Raw genomic sequence first — 17,915 nt, 5'->3', positions numbered from 1 at the left:
AAAAAAACATGCTTAATAGTAAGAGTGAAGAAAAAAACGAAATGCAAATTCATACATTTTTGAAAGCGATGGTGTCTTATTATGTTTCCTACATTAAAATGATTAAATAAATTGTGGTTGCCATAGTCTGGAAAGGTTACGAATAAAACAAACAATATTCTGAATTTTATGTAGGAGCAGTGCATTCAAAAGAGAGAGAAATAACCCTGACTTTCCATGAAATGTTGGCTGAGCATTATTATTGTAATGTTTCTGTGGGAAAGATTTGACACTGTGAAAGAGCAGCATGAAAATCTCTCTTGAAACAGATGTTATCATTATAAAGGTTTGCTAAATTAGACAGGCCTATAAAAATTGTTAAAATCCCATGATAGCTTTGATAGAAGGGAACGCTCTGTCCTTAGTTTTGCTATCTGTCAAAGTGTCAGAATATTCCAGGGCTTGCAGATCTAACTGTAAGATCAAGCCTAATAACTTTTTTTTCAGAGGCTGAACTATGAACAATTACTGCTGAAAATCTGAATAGGAGTATTATAAATTGAAAAATATTAGTAAAATTGAATTAACAATATAAAGACGGAAAGGGCCTGAGACATCATACCAGATAATTCCACCTAAAATTTTCATTTATCTATGTTCAAAATATTTTATGTTTTTGGAAAATAGAGGCAAGATAGATGAAGTTGTAACATTGTTTAAATAATCAGCTTCCAGACGATTCTTTCATAGAAATGAGCATTTTTGTAATGTCTTTAGATCCAGATCAACCTGCTCAAGAACTTGCTTATAATCTGCATTGTCAATGTGATGCTATCAGGGTTACTAAGACAGTTCGTCCGTTCAATATGGTGTGCTGTGCTGTCAATGAAAATTCTGCTGCATTGATTGTTAGTGATGGCAGAGTGATGTTGTGGGAATTGAAATCCAGCCTATTGGGACCAAAACCTCATTACAGGTATCTTTTGTCTTCTATGCCCTTTAAAGAATATTTCTGATATATTCAGTATCAAGTAATTTATTGAATTGTAGAAAATTTTGTGGAAAGTGGTTTGGCCTCTTGTGAATCTGTTAATGTTTGAATCACATTCTATTTCCTTGCAATTTTCCGAAACCCTTTCCTAATTTTCTTCTTCTTTGTCTAATTCTCTTAAATCTGATTGACTTTCTTCAAAAGCCACTCATGCTAACGTGCTCTGTGTTCTAAATTGTATCGTATGTTATAAGCCGTGTGCCAAAATTGAGTATAATAACAGTAATTCTACAAGTCTTGTGATTCACTGATTAACCATCACAAAATTGTCCTTGTGATTAGAGAGGAAAAAAGGAAAACTAAGTGTTTTCAAAACACTGTTTTTAGTGGGCTTTATTATAGTCATAGAATACAGATTTGTTTTCATTTATTTTGCTTAAACATAATAACATAGAATAAATGTTGGACTGAAATTTTGTCTTACCTGTTTACTTCCAATTTGAGAATATCGCTAATCATTTAGGCGCACAGTAGCGCACAGCTGAGCTGCTGCCTCACAGCACCGTTTTTTCTTCGGGTGCTCCGGTTTATGCCCACATCCCAAAGACATGCAAGTTTGTAGGTTATTTGACCTCTATAAATTGCCCTAATGTGTAGGGATTGGATGAGAAAGCGGTAGAACTAATGTGAACAGTTCGGCATGGACTCGGTGGGGTGAAGGTTGTTTCCATGCTATATCTCTAAACTTAATAAAACTAAACATTCCTCTATTTTTGAGGTTGTTGATGTAGTGGCATTTAATTCCCATGTCTTATTATCATTTTGTCTTCAATCAACCAGTTCCAGTTTTACTAGTGTATGGGCTCTATTCCATTGCAATTCCCAGGTTCACCTCATATTTTCATAGTGAAATGAACTTGCTTATTGAATTCATTTAGTCATTGTATTGAACATATTTTGATTATCTCAATTCACATGTCAGTGGTATTTTTTATTGATATTTATGTTTTTGTTTTACTGCTGCATTATTAATTGCTATTTTCTATTTGTATCAGTTACTCAAGTTCCACAGCCTCTCCGTTGTACTGTCCAGCTTCATTTTGTGGAATTCCTTTGAGCACCCAACAAAAAAAGCTTGCAGACCTCTCCTTGGATAACATGATAGGTAACAGTAATATTCTGGACTCTTGCCTTAGTAATGCACAATACAATAAACCTCTAATAATCTGCTACCTGACTGTTTGGAAATCCCATGGTTTGCTTCTGACTCACCAGTTGATGCTTCACACACTCCCCTTCGCTCATGGGGCCCCATTCTCCTGCACTCCCACTCAGCTTGCACTGTTTACTGGAAAATGTGTGGTATTGCTGTGTAACACCTAAAATAATTGAGTTCAAAGTGAGTCTGGGTATTAATAGGAATAACATCTAATAATGCAGAAACTAGTGTTCAGCATATTGTCTTATTATGCAAAGAACGTTTAATAGATGGAAGATTTGATCATACTTGTTGCACTGCATGTTTGCATGCTGTGAAATAAGCTCTTCATATCATTTAAACTAAAAATATGACAGAGGGTGAAATATGAAAAGGGTGGTGACGTTTCGGGTCGGGACCCTTCTTCAGACAGAGTCCTTTTTCTCCAGAGATGCTGCCTTACCTGCTGAATTACTCCAGCATTGTCTACCTGCACCCGCAGTTCTTTGTTTCTACATGATGCCTAGTTAAACTGATCTCATCTGCCTGTACATGATCCATATCCCTCTATTCCATACACTTCCATGTGTCTATTTAAAAGTCTCTTAAATGCCACCATTGTGTCAGCCTCCACCACCAACCCTGGCAATGTGGCCCAGACCTCCACATTCTCTGTTGGACATTTCCACCCTGGGGAAAAAGGCTTTGGCTGCCTTTCCTACTTATGGCCCTCATAATTTTATATACTTCCATCAGGTCTCCCTCAACCTCCGATGATCCAAAGGAAATAATTAAAGTCTGTCCAAACTATCAGTGTAGCTGCAACCCATTAATCCAGGCAGCATTCTGGTAAACCTCCTCTGTACCCTCACCCATCTTTACATCCTGTAATGGGGTGACCAGAACTGCATGCAATACTCCAAGTTTTACACTTATACCTGCACTTTCTTGATGATCGGAACACACACGGCTGCTTCAAGCCCATGAGCCAACCCCGAGTCCATGTTTATACCATTTTCATGAAGTGGAAACAGTGATATATAATTCTGAGAGAGAGTTTGCATTTTCTACAACCAATCCACTTAAAAATAGAAAGATACAAAATGCTGGAATATATCAGAATTTTGTGTCTCCCTTTGGTAAACCAGCATCTGCTGGTTGCTACTTTAGAAATGTGGTCAATGAAATTAAATGGTATAAATTTAAAGAATTAAAGGTAAATTTGAAATCGCCAGCTGATTTTCTACAGCATGGCTTGCAAACAATTTGGTGTCTTGAGCTGCAAACTTGACTTTTTCAATGTGATGGTTAATGTAATTGTAATATGTACCACATGATCTGTTTTCACAATGTGTAGGAAAGAACTGCAGATGCTGGTTTAAATCGAAGGTAGACACAAAATACTGGAGTAACTCAGCAGGACAGGTAGCATCTCTGGAGAGAAGGAATGGGTGACGTTTCGGGTCGAGACCGTTCAGAAGGGAGTTACTCCAGCATTTCATGTCTACCATCTGTTCTCACAATTTATTTTTCTGACAGGACAAAGCCTAACAGTAGATGCAGTGTTGCCTAAGGTTCTGCACCAGCAGGGGGTTCAGCTGAAGTTCCTGTTGACTGGCTTGTTGTCGGGTCTTCCACTGCCACCGTTTGTTATCCGAATGTGTCCACCCCTTACTACCAAGAACATAAAGAACTATCAGCCATTGTTGGCTGTTGGTGAGTACTTGCTACAGGAAATTCTTTACGTGGTTGTACAATGAGAGACAAAGGCCTTTCTGCATTCAATAAAAAGCTGAGATTAAGGCAATGTACATGTTCACCAATGTCCATGTGCTTGCTCCAAAACATGAAGGATATGCATAAATTTGTGATGCATGTGCCTCTCATAGTGATCAAGTTTGTCCATGGTCTTCACGGTATTACAACAATAACCAACTTGGGAAATAATTGTTTTTAATATCTTAAATATTTTGACATTTTTTAAGAACCTATGAAAATTTATTCAGAAACTGCAAGACTTGAAATGTTCAAGTTTAAGTTCAAGTTCATGTTACATGTATTGTCACATGCACCAATTGGTACAGTAGATTTGAGTTACCATACAGCCATACAAATAAAAAGAACACAATACACGATAGAATTTAACATGGACATCCCCCACAGCGGAATCAATGTTTCCCACTATGAGGGAAGGCAATAAAATTCAGTCATCTTCCTCTTTGTTCACCCGTAGTCGGGGCCTTTTAATCCTCCGCAGTCGCCGCTACGGACGGCCCGATGTACAGGCCCTCTCGCCATGATGATCGGAACACACACGGTTGCTTCGTACTGGAGACCGCGGCTTCCGAGTCCACAGGCCGAGCTGGGCGGAGAACATTGATTTTATTAGCTTGTTTTGTAACAAAGTTGCGCTTAAATCCAGATCTGAGAGCTTTTTATACTTTTAACTCTGGCACCCTATATAAATTACCAATTTTGAATTGGGATTCATTTTTTCCCCTGCATCTTTATACATCCTCAGACTCAATTTCCTTTAATTTTTGGAACGGCATTAGCTGCCTATTGGATGTAATTTATTTACATTAATCGTATTGTGGTAACTTGCTCTAAATGATCCGTCTCAATGTCCCCTACTTGATGTGATGTAGCTCATTTGATGGATCCGTGCTTTTGGCTTAGCCTCATGGTGATCCAATGACTGAGTATCTCTGAACTTGCAAGATTGATCTGGATCACAGTTTAGATGACTGTATTGACAAGAATTGACTCTCAACTTCCAATGAGTATATAAAATTATACAATGAGTCAATATGTTACATCTTTTTTCCTCGATCAATTGGTTGACAATGGAATTAATGGTGTTATTATTTAATCAATTTGCATTCCAGGTACCAGCAATGGATCTGTGTTGGTTTATCATCTCACAAGTGGATTGTTATACAAGGAATTAAGTATACATTCCTGCGAAGTCAAGTAAGATTTTTGGTATAAACATTCCATGTATACAAAAGGAACGCAAAAAATACATTACTTTTCAGTCATAATTATAAATGACCTGCGTTAGATAGAGATTTAAAAACATTAGCGTGAAGAATGCAAAATTAACTCTCTGTTTTGAAAGGTGACCTTTTACCCCACGAGCTTCATCATTATTCCATATTATGAGTATTGCTCATAAACATCTGCCTACTCACATGCCTTACTGCAAATTTTAAAAGCATATTGACATGGTATTAAAGGGAATGATGCAACAGCTGCTTCCAAATTATCAAACCCACTTTGTGTATGTAATTAATGTTAAAGGATGACTGATATTGATGATGTTAATATTTCATAATGGGGAAGATTCCGTTAGTTGTTAGTCACACTCAGGTAACATTGCACTGATATAAAAATCCAAACTCCATTATGCTTCATTCACTGGCTGTTTAATTAGAAGAACTCCCATTTGTAACACAAAGTATGGCAATCTAAAATTGACCTATTGAAAGTAACCCAGACTTCATTAAACAGTTGCGCTGCTGGGGCGAGGCGGCAGCTAGAAGAGTGGATTTCCCCAGAAAGGAAAGTGGAATATAAAATGGATAATTATTTTGAGGAGTGCATGTACTCTTCTTTCTTGGCATTTTAAGGTCAACTATTTCTTGCACTCACAATTAAAGGTATTGAAAATCAGTAAAGGAGAAGCTTTCTTCACTAGAATAAAGTCTACACTTTGAAAAGAAAATCCTAGGCAAGCATAGTTAACTTGGTTGATGGAAGAATCTGATGGCAAGCGTTCAACTGTGATGGTTGCATCTAATGCCTGTATGTCAGCTTGGTTACATTTGTGGAATACAGCAGGAAACACATCAGGCTTTAATGAGAGTGACACTTTAAAATTACATTTGCTTTATATCTTGAAACTTGAACTTTTATATAGCCAGGATTTTTCTTCCTTATATCGAGAAGCATAAAAATGGGATAAACAGTGACAATAGATTAAGGAACATTGAGATCTACAATCTTAAAATAGATTAGAGGAACCTCAGATTAGGTGAATATGGGCTTTTCACTCGTGTTATTTGGCCAATTAAACTAAAAATTATAAATTAAAAGAACTGAGTAAATTTGAAATGTCAGCTGATTTTCTGTGGCGTGCGTCATGAACTGTTTGAGGCCTCTCGCTGCTAACCTCGCCTGTGCCATAAGGCCACCTGGTGAGGAAGTAATCTTAATAAAGCAGTCTGAAGTAAGGTCCCGACCCGAAACATCACCTATACACATTCTCCAGAGAAGCTGCCTGACCCGCGGAGTTACACCTGCACTTTGTATCCTTTGGTCCTTTTCTGCGGTTCCTTGTATCTAAATAAATTTAACGGAGAGGCAGAGGTTAATTATTGTTGAATGCATTTCTAGGTTAGCAGGTGTTTGATGTCTCCTGTTATCTCAACATTTTAAAATTAAATGCCTTCTTCTTCCATCTCCTGAATTTATCTCGTCACTGGCCATAACCTGTCAAAATAAGGTATATTTTAATAATGTGTAGAGAAGTGCACGAAAAATGGATATTTAAAACAATTGTAACACTTTGTATGAATATTTGTGTGGATTGGAAGTAACAGGGTAAGGGTTGGTGACAGGAAAATGTAGCTTAGCATATTCTTTTATGTAGAAATGTTTGGGGCTGGTCAATGAAATTATTAATAAAGGCCACTTTAGACCCTTATAAAAGCATCTCCGCCAAAGATCCATTAGCCTGTGATGTTGCTCCCCTTGCCCAACATTGTTTGCTGTCAAGTGTAAGTTCAAAAGATCTCCAACATTTGGCTGAATTGCCACTCCCATTAAATACAAAAAGGAAAGGCTGCAGTTCATTAAATAGTTTGAACGCTTTACTGTGGAATTAAGACTGAGGTACTCGCAGGATTTGGGTATTTCGAAATATTTTATTTTTAAATGAAACCCATTGTTTTAACCTATTTCCATGTGGAAATTGTAATTCACATATTTTAAAAAGGCTTTTGTGGGGACAAAGTTTGCAAAGCAGTAATTATGGTATTGAAAGGTATGCTTTTGAAAATTTGTTTGTGTTGCATTATAATAATTTTAAGGCATTTCACAGCTGAACTACTTTAGGAGTTTTTATCAACTTTATTAATTCTCTTTATTTGCGTAGATAAAGTCGGTGAAGGTTTTGTGTGGAGGGATAATGATATATCATTAAAAGTGGCTTTGGGATTTTCTTGTTGATTTTTATGCATGAAATACTAAAGATACGGGCAATTTTGTGGTTTAATAACTGAAAGCCGACAGTTTTGCCCCACTTGCAGCTTTTCAGTGTGTTTCCTGACAGGCACGTTTTAATTCACTGCACAGAATAAGTATGCTTCCAGCAGTGTTGAACTAGTTCAGTTTAAACTTGTAAATCAGAAGAAATAAACATGTGCTGGCGCTGTGCTTCCAATCTAGCTCAATAATAAGAATAATAAGAAGAACTGGGAACAAGATTGTTGGCATTTTTTTTACCACTGAATCTTTCTTTAGGGGCATTGAGTGGGCAAGCCTGGCCAGTTTTCTTTCTTTTGCTACCTCAACGCCGAATAATCTGGGATTAGTGCGGAATGAACTGCAGCTGGTTGATCTAGCAACAGGTCAGAAGAACAAAATATATACTTCATGCTTTTAAGCGGAAAATTGATGAAGAATAAATTTAGTTTTATTTGTAAGCATGGCAAGCTTATAAGCAAAATAAGAATTACAAAATTAAAGATCTTGATATAGATGTGTCCACAAGTTTGTTTTATCTACAGGGAGTTTGTGCTTCATTCCTTGTGAATAATGTAGACAATGTAGAAATTGATATTGCTCAACTAAATTCAAATCCAGTTGTATCAAGATCTATAGGATAGAACTGCAGATGCTGGTTTAAATCGAAGATAGACACAAACAATGCACAGGCAGATGTGAGTTACTCCAGCACTTTGCGTCTATATTTGGTATGGACCAGGACCTGCAATTCTTCGTTTCTATATAGGTACAGGTATACACATTATATATGTCCTTATAAATCTTTGTGATGCTGTTTTTCATTGTATTACTGTTGATCAGAATACATGGCAGGCATGTAGAAATGTTACCAAGTCAACCATAATAGTACCAGCTATTCATTGGGTTTGATTTTCTCATTCTCAGCAAATAATTTTTCTACCTAGGGAGAAGTATTGCATTTAGAGGTGAACGAGGGAATGATGAACCACCAATAGAAATGATTAAAATATCCCATTTAAAGTAAGTATGGCAGTATTTCAAAATACATTGTTATTCACTTACCCTCGAGGCTTTTGTTAATGTAGTATTGAAAGTTGTGCACTTGCACCATTGTTATTATGCCTGTTTTGATAGAAAAGGCATTGATATTTAACCCTGGCAATGTTGGGTGAGCCTAATGATAGTGGAGTCATTTAAAAGACACCTTGCAACTTATAGTATTTACATTGAGAATATAATCCATGCTCATTTTTGAGCACGTTCATTTTGAGCTGGTAGTAAGGACGGTTGTTCATAAGTTTAGTAATGACTAGACCAGTTGCGCACCCGTTGGGCCTGTCTCCCATGGCAATATTCCACCACTGACCCATAGCCCCCAACTGCAGGCGCCTGAGGGGATCCCGTTGTGATGCCAGGGATCCCCGTTGTGACGTGAGTCACGGCAACCCTCCATCAACTGCACCTCACCATCCCTCTTCCTACCCCTATCGTCCTCCATTCCCCCTCATCACTCAGCACTCCCTCCCCCTCATATTCACCCTCCCTCTTCTTTCCCCTCTCCTCCTCCGCTCCCCACTCCCTCCCTCGCCTCTCCCTCCCTTCTCCTTTCCTTTACCCCGTCACTCCCTCCAGAAAGCCTCTCCCTTCCCTATCACCCTCCTCTCCCTCTATCTCCCTGCTCCTCCACTCTTCGCCTCTCCCTCTATCTCCCCCCCCCCCCCCACTTCCTACCTCCCCCACTCCCCCCTCCTTGTTTCATTTACATCCCAGGATAATAGTGGGCCAAAAATTGTAGTGCTATCGTGTACTGTTTTGGCGGGGTTTTGGAATATCATGCACATGCACGCACGCATACAAACAAAAACAGAGTTTTAGTAATCTTATATATTACTAAATCTCTGTTCTTGACCGCTTTTGGCCTTCTGTGCTGCGATTTTCGAGAGAACGCCGCCACCTACGGCCGTCATTTTTGGCCACCTCGCTCAGAGCCACCCTCCGCCGCATGTGTGCCGAGGATTTTTCCCGTCGATGAATAATGACAGAGATATTAATGTTTTTACAAAATTTCCCATTCTCTCTGCTGCCCCCGCTGGCGGCAGGGGGGAGGGAGGGACTATAAAACCAGGAAGTGGTGTGCCTCAATTAATCTCTGCAAGCTGGAGCTCTGTCAATTAGTCTGTCACTCTGAGCTCGGAATGACACTGAACAAATGTCTACAGCACTGTGAGTACCCTTAATTTGGTTTGAAAATGAAAATATAGTTAGTTTGAGGTAAAAAAGCACTGCCTGCAAATGGTTGTTTGCGTTGAATTAAAAAGGCACTCTCTCTCTCTCTCTCTCTCTCTCCCCTCCTCTCTCTCTCCCTATCCCTCTCTCTTTCTCACTCTCTCTCCCCCCCTCTCCTCTCCCCCCCTTCACCTCTCCTCCCCTCTCCTCTCTCCCCCCTCCTTTCTCCCCCCTCCTTTCTCCCCCCTCCTTTCTCCCCCCTCTCCTTTCTCCCCCCTCTCCTCTCCCCTCTCTCCCTCTCCCCCTCTCTCCTCTCCCCCTCTCTCCTCTCCCCCCTCTCTCCTCTCTCCCCCTCTCTCCTCTCCCCCCTCTCTCCCCTCCCCCCTCTCTCCTCTCCCCCCTCTCTCCTCTCTCCACTCTCTCCTCTCCCCCTCTCTCCTCTTCCCCCCTCTCTCCTCTCCCCCCTCGTCTCCTCTCCCCCCTCTCTCCTCTCCCCCCTCTCTCCTCTCCTCTTCCCCTCCCCTCCCTCTCCTCTTCCTCCTCCCTCTCCTCTTCCCCCTCCCTCTACTCTCCTCCCCCCTCCCTCTCCTCTCCCCCTCTCCTCCCTCCCTCTCCCCTCTCTCCTCCCCCCCTCTCTCCTCCCCCCCTCTCTCCTCCCCCCCCTCTCTCCTCCTCCTCCCCCCCTCTCTCCTCCCCTCCCTCTCTCCTCCCCTCCCCCTCTCTCTCCTCCCCCCTCTCTCCTCTCCCCTCTCCCCCCTCCCCTCCTCCTTCCCCCCTCCTCTCCTCCCCCCCTCTCTCCTCTCCCCCCTCTCTCCTCTCGTCCCCCTCCTCTCTCTCCTCCCCCCTCCTCTCTCCCCCCCTCCTCTCTCCCCCCCCCTCTCTCCCCCCCCCCTCTCTCCTCTCCCCCTCTCCTCTCTCCCCCCCTCCTCTCCCCCCTCCATTCCCCCCTCCTCTTCCCCCTCCTCTTCCCCCTCCTCTCCGCCCCTCTCCTCTCCGCCCCTCTCCTCTCCTCTCCCCTCTCCTCTCCTCTCCTCCTCTCCCTCCTTCTCCTTTCCTCCTCTCCCTCCTTCTCCTCTCCTCCTCTCCTCTCCAGCCTCTCCTCTCCCCTCTCTCCCCCTCTCCTCTCCTCTCTTCCCCCCCTCTCCCTCTCCCCCCCTCTCCTCTCTCCTCTCCCCCCCTCTCTCCTCCCCCGCTCCCCCCTCTCTCCTCTCCCCCTCTCTCCCCTCCCCTCTCTCCTCTCCCCCTCTCTCTCTCCCCCCCCTCTCCTCCTCTCCCCCCTCTCTCCTCCCCCCCTCTCTCCTCTCTCCCCTCTCGCCTCTCCTCTCCCCCTCCTCTCCTCTCCCCCTCTCCTCTCCCCCTCCTCTCTCTCCTCTTCCCCCTCTCCTTTCCCCCTCTCTCCTCTCCCCCCTCTCTCCTCTCCCCCTCCCCTTTCTCCCCCCCCTCCTTTCTCCCCCCTCCTCTCTCCCCCCCTCTCCTCTCTCCCCTCCCCCTCTCCTCTCCCCTCTCCCCTCTATCCTCCCCCTCTCTCCTCCCCCTCTCTCCTCCCCCTCTCATCCTCGCCCCCTCTCTCCTCTCTCCCCCCCTTCTCTCCTCCCCCTCTCTCCTCTCCCCCCCTCTCTCTCTCCCCCCCTCTCTCCTCCTCCCCCTCTCTCCTCTCCTCCTCTCCCTCCCCCCCTCTCCTCTCCCCCCTCCTTCCTCCCCCCTCTCTCCTCTCCCCCCTCCTTTCTCCCCCCTCTCCTTTCTCCCCCCGCCTCCTCTCCCCCCCCTCTCCTCACTCTCCCTCTCCTCTCCCCCTCCCCCTCTCCCCTCCCTCTCTCCTCCTCCCCCTCCTCTCCCCCTCCCCCCCCCCTCCTTCTCCCCTCGCTCTCCTCTCCCCCCTCTCTCCTCTACCCCCTCTCTCTCTCCCCCTCTCTCCTCTCCCCCTCTCTCTCCTCCCCCCTCTCCTTTCTTTTCCCCCTCTCTCGTTCTCTCCCCCTCCTCTCTCCCCCCCCCTCTCCTCTCTCTCTCCCCTCCCTCTCCTCTCTCCCCCCTCTCCCCTCTCGTCTCCATCTCCTCTCCCCCCCCTCTCCTCTCCCCCCCTCTATCTCCTCTCTCCCTCTCTCTCCCCTCTCCCTCCCTCGTCTCCCCTCCCCCCTCTCTTCCCTCCCCCCCTCCTCCCTCTCTCTCCTCTCCCGCTCTCGTCTCCCTCCCCTCTCCCCTCCCTCTCCTCTCCTCTCTCCCCTCTCCTCTCCTCTCCCCCCTCTCCCTCTCCTCTCCCCCCTCCTCTCCTCGCCCCCTCTCCTCTCCTCTCCCCCCCTCTCCTCTCCCCTCTCCTCTCCCCCCGATCTCCTCCCCCCTCTCCTCTCCCCCCTCTCCTCCCCTCTCTCCCCCCTCTCTCCCCCCCTCCCTCCCCCCCCCCCCCCCCCTCCCCCCTCCCCCCCCCCCCTCCCCTCCCCCCCCCCCTCCCCCCTTCCCTTCCCCTCCCTCTCCCCCCCTCTCCCCCTCCATCCTCTCCCCCCCTCCCGCCACCCCTCTCTCTCCCCCTTGCCCCCTCTCTCATCCTCCCCCCCCCTCTCTCCCCCCCTCTCTCCTCTCTCCCCCCATCCCCTCCTCCCCTCCCTCCCCTCCCCCACCTCCCTCCTCCCCTACACCTCCCTCCCCTCCCCTACACACCCCCTACCCTATTCCCTACACCCTCCCCCTCCTGCTACCCACTCATCCACCTCTAGCCACCCCCTCTCTCTCCACTCAACCTACTCTCCTATCCCCTCCTCCCCCACCTTTCCCCCCTCACCCACCCTCCCTCTTATCCTCCTCTCCACCCCCCCATCACTCTTGCCTCTCTCTCTGTGTCTCTGTCTCTCTCTCTGTCTCTGCCCCCTTCTCTCTCTGCCCTCACTCTCTACCCCCGCCCCCCCCCCCCCCCTAGATGTGACTGCAAGTTGGGGGCTATGCGTCAGTAGATAGGGTGGTTATTGGGTAAAAGGAGCAAATTAATAATATTAATATAATATCAAGGGGGGTAATTAGCGTGTGTGCGGGGGGGGGGGGTAGTTAGTGTGTGTGACGCTGCATGCCGCCTCCCCCCCCCACAACCGCACGTTGGGGGAACAGACCCAACGGGTCTGTACTTGGTCTAGTAAATAGATATAATTGTTGTCGATCTATGGGTGATGAAATTTCCAAAAGGGTAGCGATCCAGAGATTTAACAGGCTGACCCACTTGGGCGACCTAATTGGCGAGTTTAGAAAAGCTTAGGAGAGTTTGAAAAGATGTCATGTTGAAGATCTCCTTCGACGATGTAGAAGACCTCCTTCGATTATGTTGAAGACTAGCTACGACTAACTACGACTAAAGGGCCTGTCCCACTTTCACGACCTAATTCACAACCTTTTTAACTCGTGGACATTTTTCATCAGACTAGAAAAACGGCCCGACCTACTTGATGCCACGAGTACCTACGACTAGCATCACGACCTACCTACGACCATGCTGCGAGTATGAGTCAAGGACAAACTCGGCAGAGGTTGTGAATTAGGTCGTGAAAGTAGAACAGGCCCTTAACTTCGGGAAAATTGGACACCGAATAGTGGGGAATTAAGACGACCTCCTTCAATCTCTTTCGACCTCCCTTTGACAATGACGGACGATCTACGACTACCCTCGATTACCTACGACTAACATGCCGACCTACTACAACCTACTATGACTAAACCTACGAGTAAAAAAAGTATCGATTTTTTCCATGGCGACCTTTTATTTCCTCGCGGGCATTTTTCAACGTTGAAAAAAACCGCCACGAACTAGCTGAGGCCTTGAGTACATGGGAGCTACTGTTGAGCATGAAGGAGAGTTACAAAGACCTCCTACGACCTCGTGTCGACCATGTTGCGAGTATGAGTTGAGGGTAAACTCGCCAGAAGTCATGGAATAGGTTGCCCAAGCGGGACATCCCCTTTAAGCTTCTCTTGGTTAAATACATGTTGAGAAAACGTGGGTACTTTTTAAATTTTTAAATAAAGATTTTTCCTTTTGTGAATCATCTTATATCATGTATTGGTGAACATAAGCATTACAACACATCATTCTAACCTAATGGATGATGTATTTATTTTATTTAGGCAGTTCCTGGTAGTGGTGTTCAGAGATAAACCTTTGGAGCTGTGGGATATTAGAACTTGTACTCTACTTCGAGAAATGGCAAAGAACTTTCCTGCAGTAACAGCATTGGTATGGACATCCATTTGCCATCTGCAATGTAGTGCTATGTTTATCTCAAGTGTTTATGTCTTATGTTTAAGTGCAATGTTTATGTCTGTGCGTATGTGGTTATATAAATGTATATGTTCCAATTCATATAGAATTGCTAAACATGATACAATTCCAGTTAGGCAATTATCTTTAAGCCCAGTGTATTTAATCAGGTTGATTTTAAAACTACTCTGAGGATTAGCATCTAGATTTTGAAGCATTTCAACCATCAGGTTGCTAGGAAACAATCGGGAGTAGATGAGAATTGAAAGTTCTCACGTCAAGTCTGTGATCAAATCCGGGTTAACTGTTCTCAATGTGGGAAAATCAGTGTGAATTCATGTCCTGACTGCAATCCAGCTCCTGATGAACATATTTGAATTCAGCACAGGACTCACCTGCAATGTCTTCTACCACCTGCCTGATGATCTGTCAATATTCCCATGCAATGCTGTCATTTTTGATGGGATATGGAATGCAAATGATACCCTGCTGAACTGAACTCGGAAAGAAAGTTTTCATTTTTCAAGCAGTAGAAGACAAATAAATTGATTGATTAAATTAGCAAGGAATAGGACTAAATAGTTTAGTCTTGCATGTACCAGTGCTTGGGAATTTGATTTGTAACTTAATGAGATGGTATTTACTACCTTTGCTTGGAATCGCCATCATTGTACTTGCAACCCAGATTCAGAATTCCAATGAAAGTTGTCTTTAAAAACATTGGGCGGTACACAGCTGCGATGGTAGAGTTGCTGCCTTGCAGTGCCAGAGACTCTGGTTGGATCATGACTGCGTGCCGTCTGTACGTAGTTTGTATGTTCTTCCTGAGACTACGTGAATTTTTTCTTGTTTCCTGCAGGTTTGTAGGTTAATTGGCTTCTGTAAATTGTCCCTAGTGTGCAGGATGCAAAACAGGGATAACCATGGGCCGCCAAACCCGGGGGGGGCTGCAGGTCCCACGTGGGGGGGGGGGGATTCCCACACTCACACACGGAGCCGTGTGGAAGCGAGCGACGGGAGGAGGGGCCCGGGGTCTGAGGGCACGAGGTCAAGGGGTCGGACTAATGGAGAACGCTGCTGAACAACCCAACCTTCCTGCTCCTATTTATAGAGGAATCAGGGACAAAAACACATTGAGCTGCCATGCCAAACACTGACTAACCCCGGATAGATTCCAGGGTCAGCTCTGGTCTCACACCAGGAAGGATGTCAAGAGTTCGTAGGGAAGTCAGAATGGGTGAGCAATGAAATGTCTCAGTCATGTGCCGACTCTTAGGCTATTTACGTTGCAGGGGTGGGGAGTAGGAGACTGAGACCATGTTCACAATCCTGTGGTGGAACAAATAAGGAGAAGTTGTTCCAAGAGACATACAACATGGACTTCGGGTGATCACACCAGAGGCAACGGTAGATGACAAACTCGGCAGAGAGTGGAGAGACAGCGCTTCAGGAGATACTTCACTGGGCCTAGCAGTGAAGGGGAAACCTTGTGAAAGTCTGAGAGGAAGGGGGTTCCTCTCTTCCATCATAGATGAGCTCACCTTTCATCCCATTAGCCGTTGCATACAGCCCATAATCCTCCGACATTTTCGTCGCCTCCAGCGTGATCCCACCACGTTGGCCACATCTTCCCATCTCCACCCCATTCCGCTTTCCATAGTGATTGTTCCCTCCGCAACTCCCTGGTCAACTCATCCCTTCCCACCCAAACCACCACATCCCTAGGTATCTTCCCCTGCAAATGCAGTAGATGCAGCACCTGTCCCAATATCTCCTCCATCGACACCGTCCATGGACCCCTTCAGTCCTTTCAGATGAGGCAGAGGTTCATTTGCACCTCCTTCAACCTCATCTACTGTATTGGGTGTTTCAGGTGTGGACTTCTATATATCGGCGAGACCAAGCGTAGGCTCGGCGATCGATTCGCTGAACACCTCCGCTCAGCCCACCTAGCCAATGCAATCTATGCAAAACACTTCAACTCCCCCTCCCATTCCCACACTGACCTTTCTGTCCTGGGCCTCCTCCACTGTCAGAGTGAGGCCCAATGCAAATTGGAGGTACAGCACCTTTTATTTCACTTGGGCAGCTTGCAACCAGTGGTATGAATATTGATTTATCTAACTCCAAGTACCCCTTGCTTTCCCTCTTTTCCTCCCTCACCCTAGTTCTCGGACTAGATTCGCTGTCCTCCTGATTAATTTTGCTGATTTATACTTCGTTGTTACCTTCCCCTCAACTAACAATAATCCATTCTACATTTCCTTGATCATCGTCTGCTTTGATCTGTCATTTTCACACGTTGCCCTTCTACATATCTCTAGTCTCCCTCTCTCCTGACTTTGTCTCAAGAAGACTCAACCCAAAATGCCACCCATTCCTTCTCTCCGGAGATGCTGTCTGTCCTGCTGAGTTCCTCCAACATTGTGTGTCTACCTTCGTGGCAAACCAGCATCTGCAGTTCCTTCCTGCGCAGTAAGTTTGTAAGAATTGGTGTTGTTGCAGAAAGTGAAGATGAAAAGGAAACAGTGGGATATAGATCAGTTACAGATAAAAGCCAAGAAATGGCAGACAGAGTTCAATTTGGGCAAGTGTGAGGTGTTGCACTTTGCGAGTTCAAATGTCAAGGAGGAAATATGTTGATAATGGCAGAACCTTTAACTGCATTGATGTACAGAGGCATCTTGGGATCAAAGACCATAGCGGGAAGATTCTCCCACACCTACACCTTTGACCACGTCCATCGGGCAGTGATCAGCACGGAACATTCCGTAGGCACTGCATGACAAGGACTCAATGGATCCTTGAGCAGACTGCACAGTTTGTCTGGCAAAATTCCCCATCGCCATAAATCCCCGATAAACACCAAGACCTCGTTTGGCTGGCGGTGAAAAGGGCCCTCCTAATTAGATCCTGCCTGTACCGTTGGAATCTTGCAACTGATACATGCTGCCCATGAGATAGCTGCTATGGAGGAAAGATGGTGGCCCACTTCTTTGCCGAGTATGGATTTGCAAAGACGGTCCGGAGAATGATGCAAGGATCCTTGTCACGGATCATCCCAAACAACTATATACCATTCTGATTAACTGAATGCTCCCAGGGACACATTCAGAGACTGCCATCAAATGCTGCTGGAAAATCATTAACTTGGTGAAAGACTCTGAAACGCGTTGGCCTCCCAGCACAGTGAGATTTAAGGGAATGCTGCTGGCTGGTCCATTCCAGACTGCGGGAGTATGTGCTGAGGGACTCACTGAAGCTTGGTGCAGCCAATGCTCTGTGGGGAAGGAGCATAGTCTAGAGACCTTCCACTGATGAACATAGACAGAGACAGGTGGAGATACCCCTCAGACAAGATGATGGATATTGCCCAGGGGCCACATGTGGCAGGTGTGTTTTGTTTTTAAAGATAGGTGTGAATACCGAGGTAATGAATGTTTTGACGCTGAGAAGAGTCTTTACACAGTTTTGGTTTTGTTTATATTTTTTTATTCTGAATAAAGTTTATTTTTGGAAAAACAACGTGTACCAAGGGCGATGCACATTCACCAGGCTAACCTGCAGTCCTGCATACCCACAGTAGTGCCAGGGTAGCAGTATTCCTCCTACTACTGACCAGTGTTGTAAATTATAAGATCTCAAAGAACTTTTGAAGCAACTTCATGTCATTTAAGAATTCTTCATCTGTAGCTTATATCTTCACTTCCATTCATACTCTGCTAAAACAGTTCCTAAAGGTACATTTTCTTTCTAGTTCACTCACACTGTCCCTGCCTCCTATCTTCCCCTACCTTCCTTGCTATGACCCTACTGGTCTGCCATTCGCTCTTTCTCTCTCATGCCAGCCCTGCCCCCTGCCCTGCTCGCCCATTTCCTGCTGCTCTGCCTCCTTGCCTCTGTCCCTTTGCGTGTCTGTGTGTGCATGTCAGGATGTGTCTTCATCTGTTCACCAGTTCACACTGACACATCCATGTCTCCCCCTACCTCCAATCTGTTATGTCCATGCTTTTGCACTCAGACTGTTCCACACAAAC

General features: G+C 45.3%; 1 protein-coding gene across 2 annotated transcripts in view; it reads left to right on the top strand.

The window, feature by feature from the left end:
• Positions 1-17,915, top strand: part of wdr11 (WD repeat domain 11) — a 106,315-nt gene that overhangs the window by 39,133 nt on the left and 49,267 nt on the right. For both annotated transcript variants that reach the window (XM_033033820.1, XM_033033821.1), the window contains exons 8-14: positions 757-955; positions 2,026-2,135; positions 3,708-3,884; positions 5,057-5,141; positions 7,695-7,801; positions 8,363-8,438; positions 13,746-13,854. In XM_033033820.1, the coding sequence (XP_032889711.1) occupies positions 757-955; positions 2,026-2,135; positions 3,708-3,884; positions 5,057-5,141; positions 7,695-7,801; positions 8,363-8,438; positions 13,746-13,854 (863 nt within the window). The remainder of the gene's footprint in view (positions 1-756; positions 956-2,025; positions 2,136-3,707; positions 3,885-5,056; positions 5,142-7,694; positions 7,802-8,362; positions 8,439-13,745; positions 13,855-17,915) is intronic.

This window comes from Amblyraja radiata, chromosome 15 (assembly GCF_010909765.2).
Source record: "Amblyraja radiata isolate CabotCenter1 chromosome 15, sAmbRad1.1.pri, whole genome shotgun sequence".
NCBI classification, from domain to species: Eukaryota; Metazoa; Chordata; class Chondrichthyes; order Rajiformes; family Rajidae; genus Amblyraja; species Amblyraja radiata.
The sequence above is the reverse complement of the archived record's forward strand: the minus strand, read 5'-3'. Positions and strand labels throughout refer to the sequence as shown.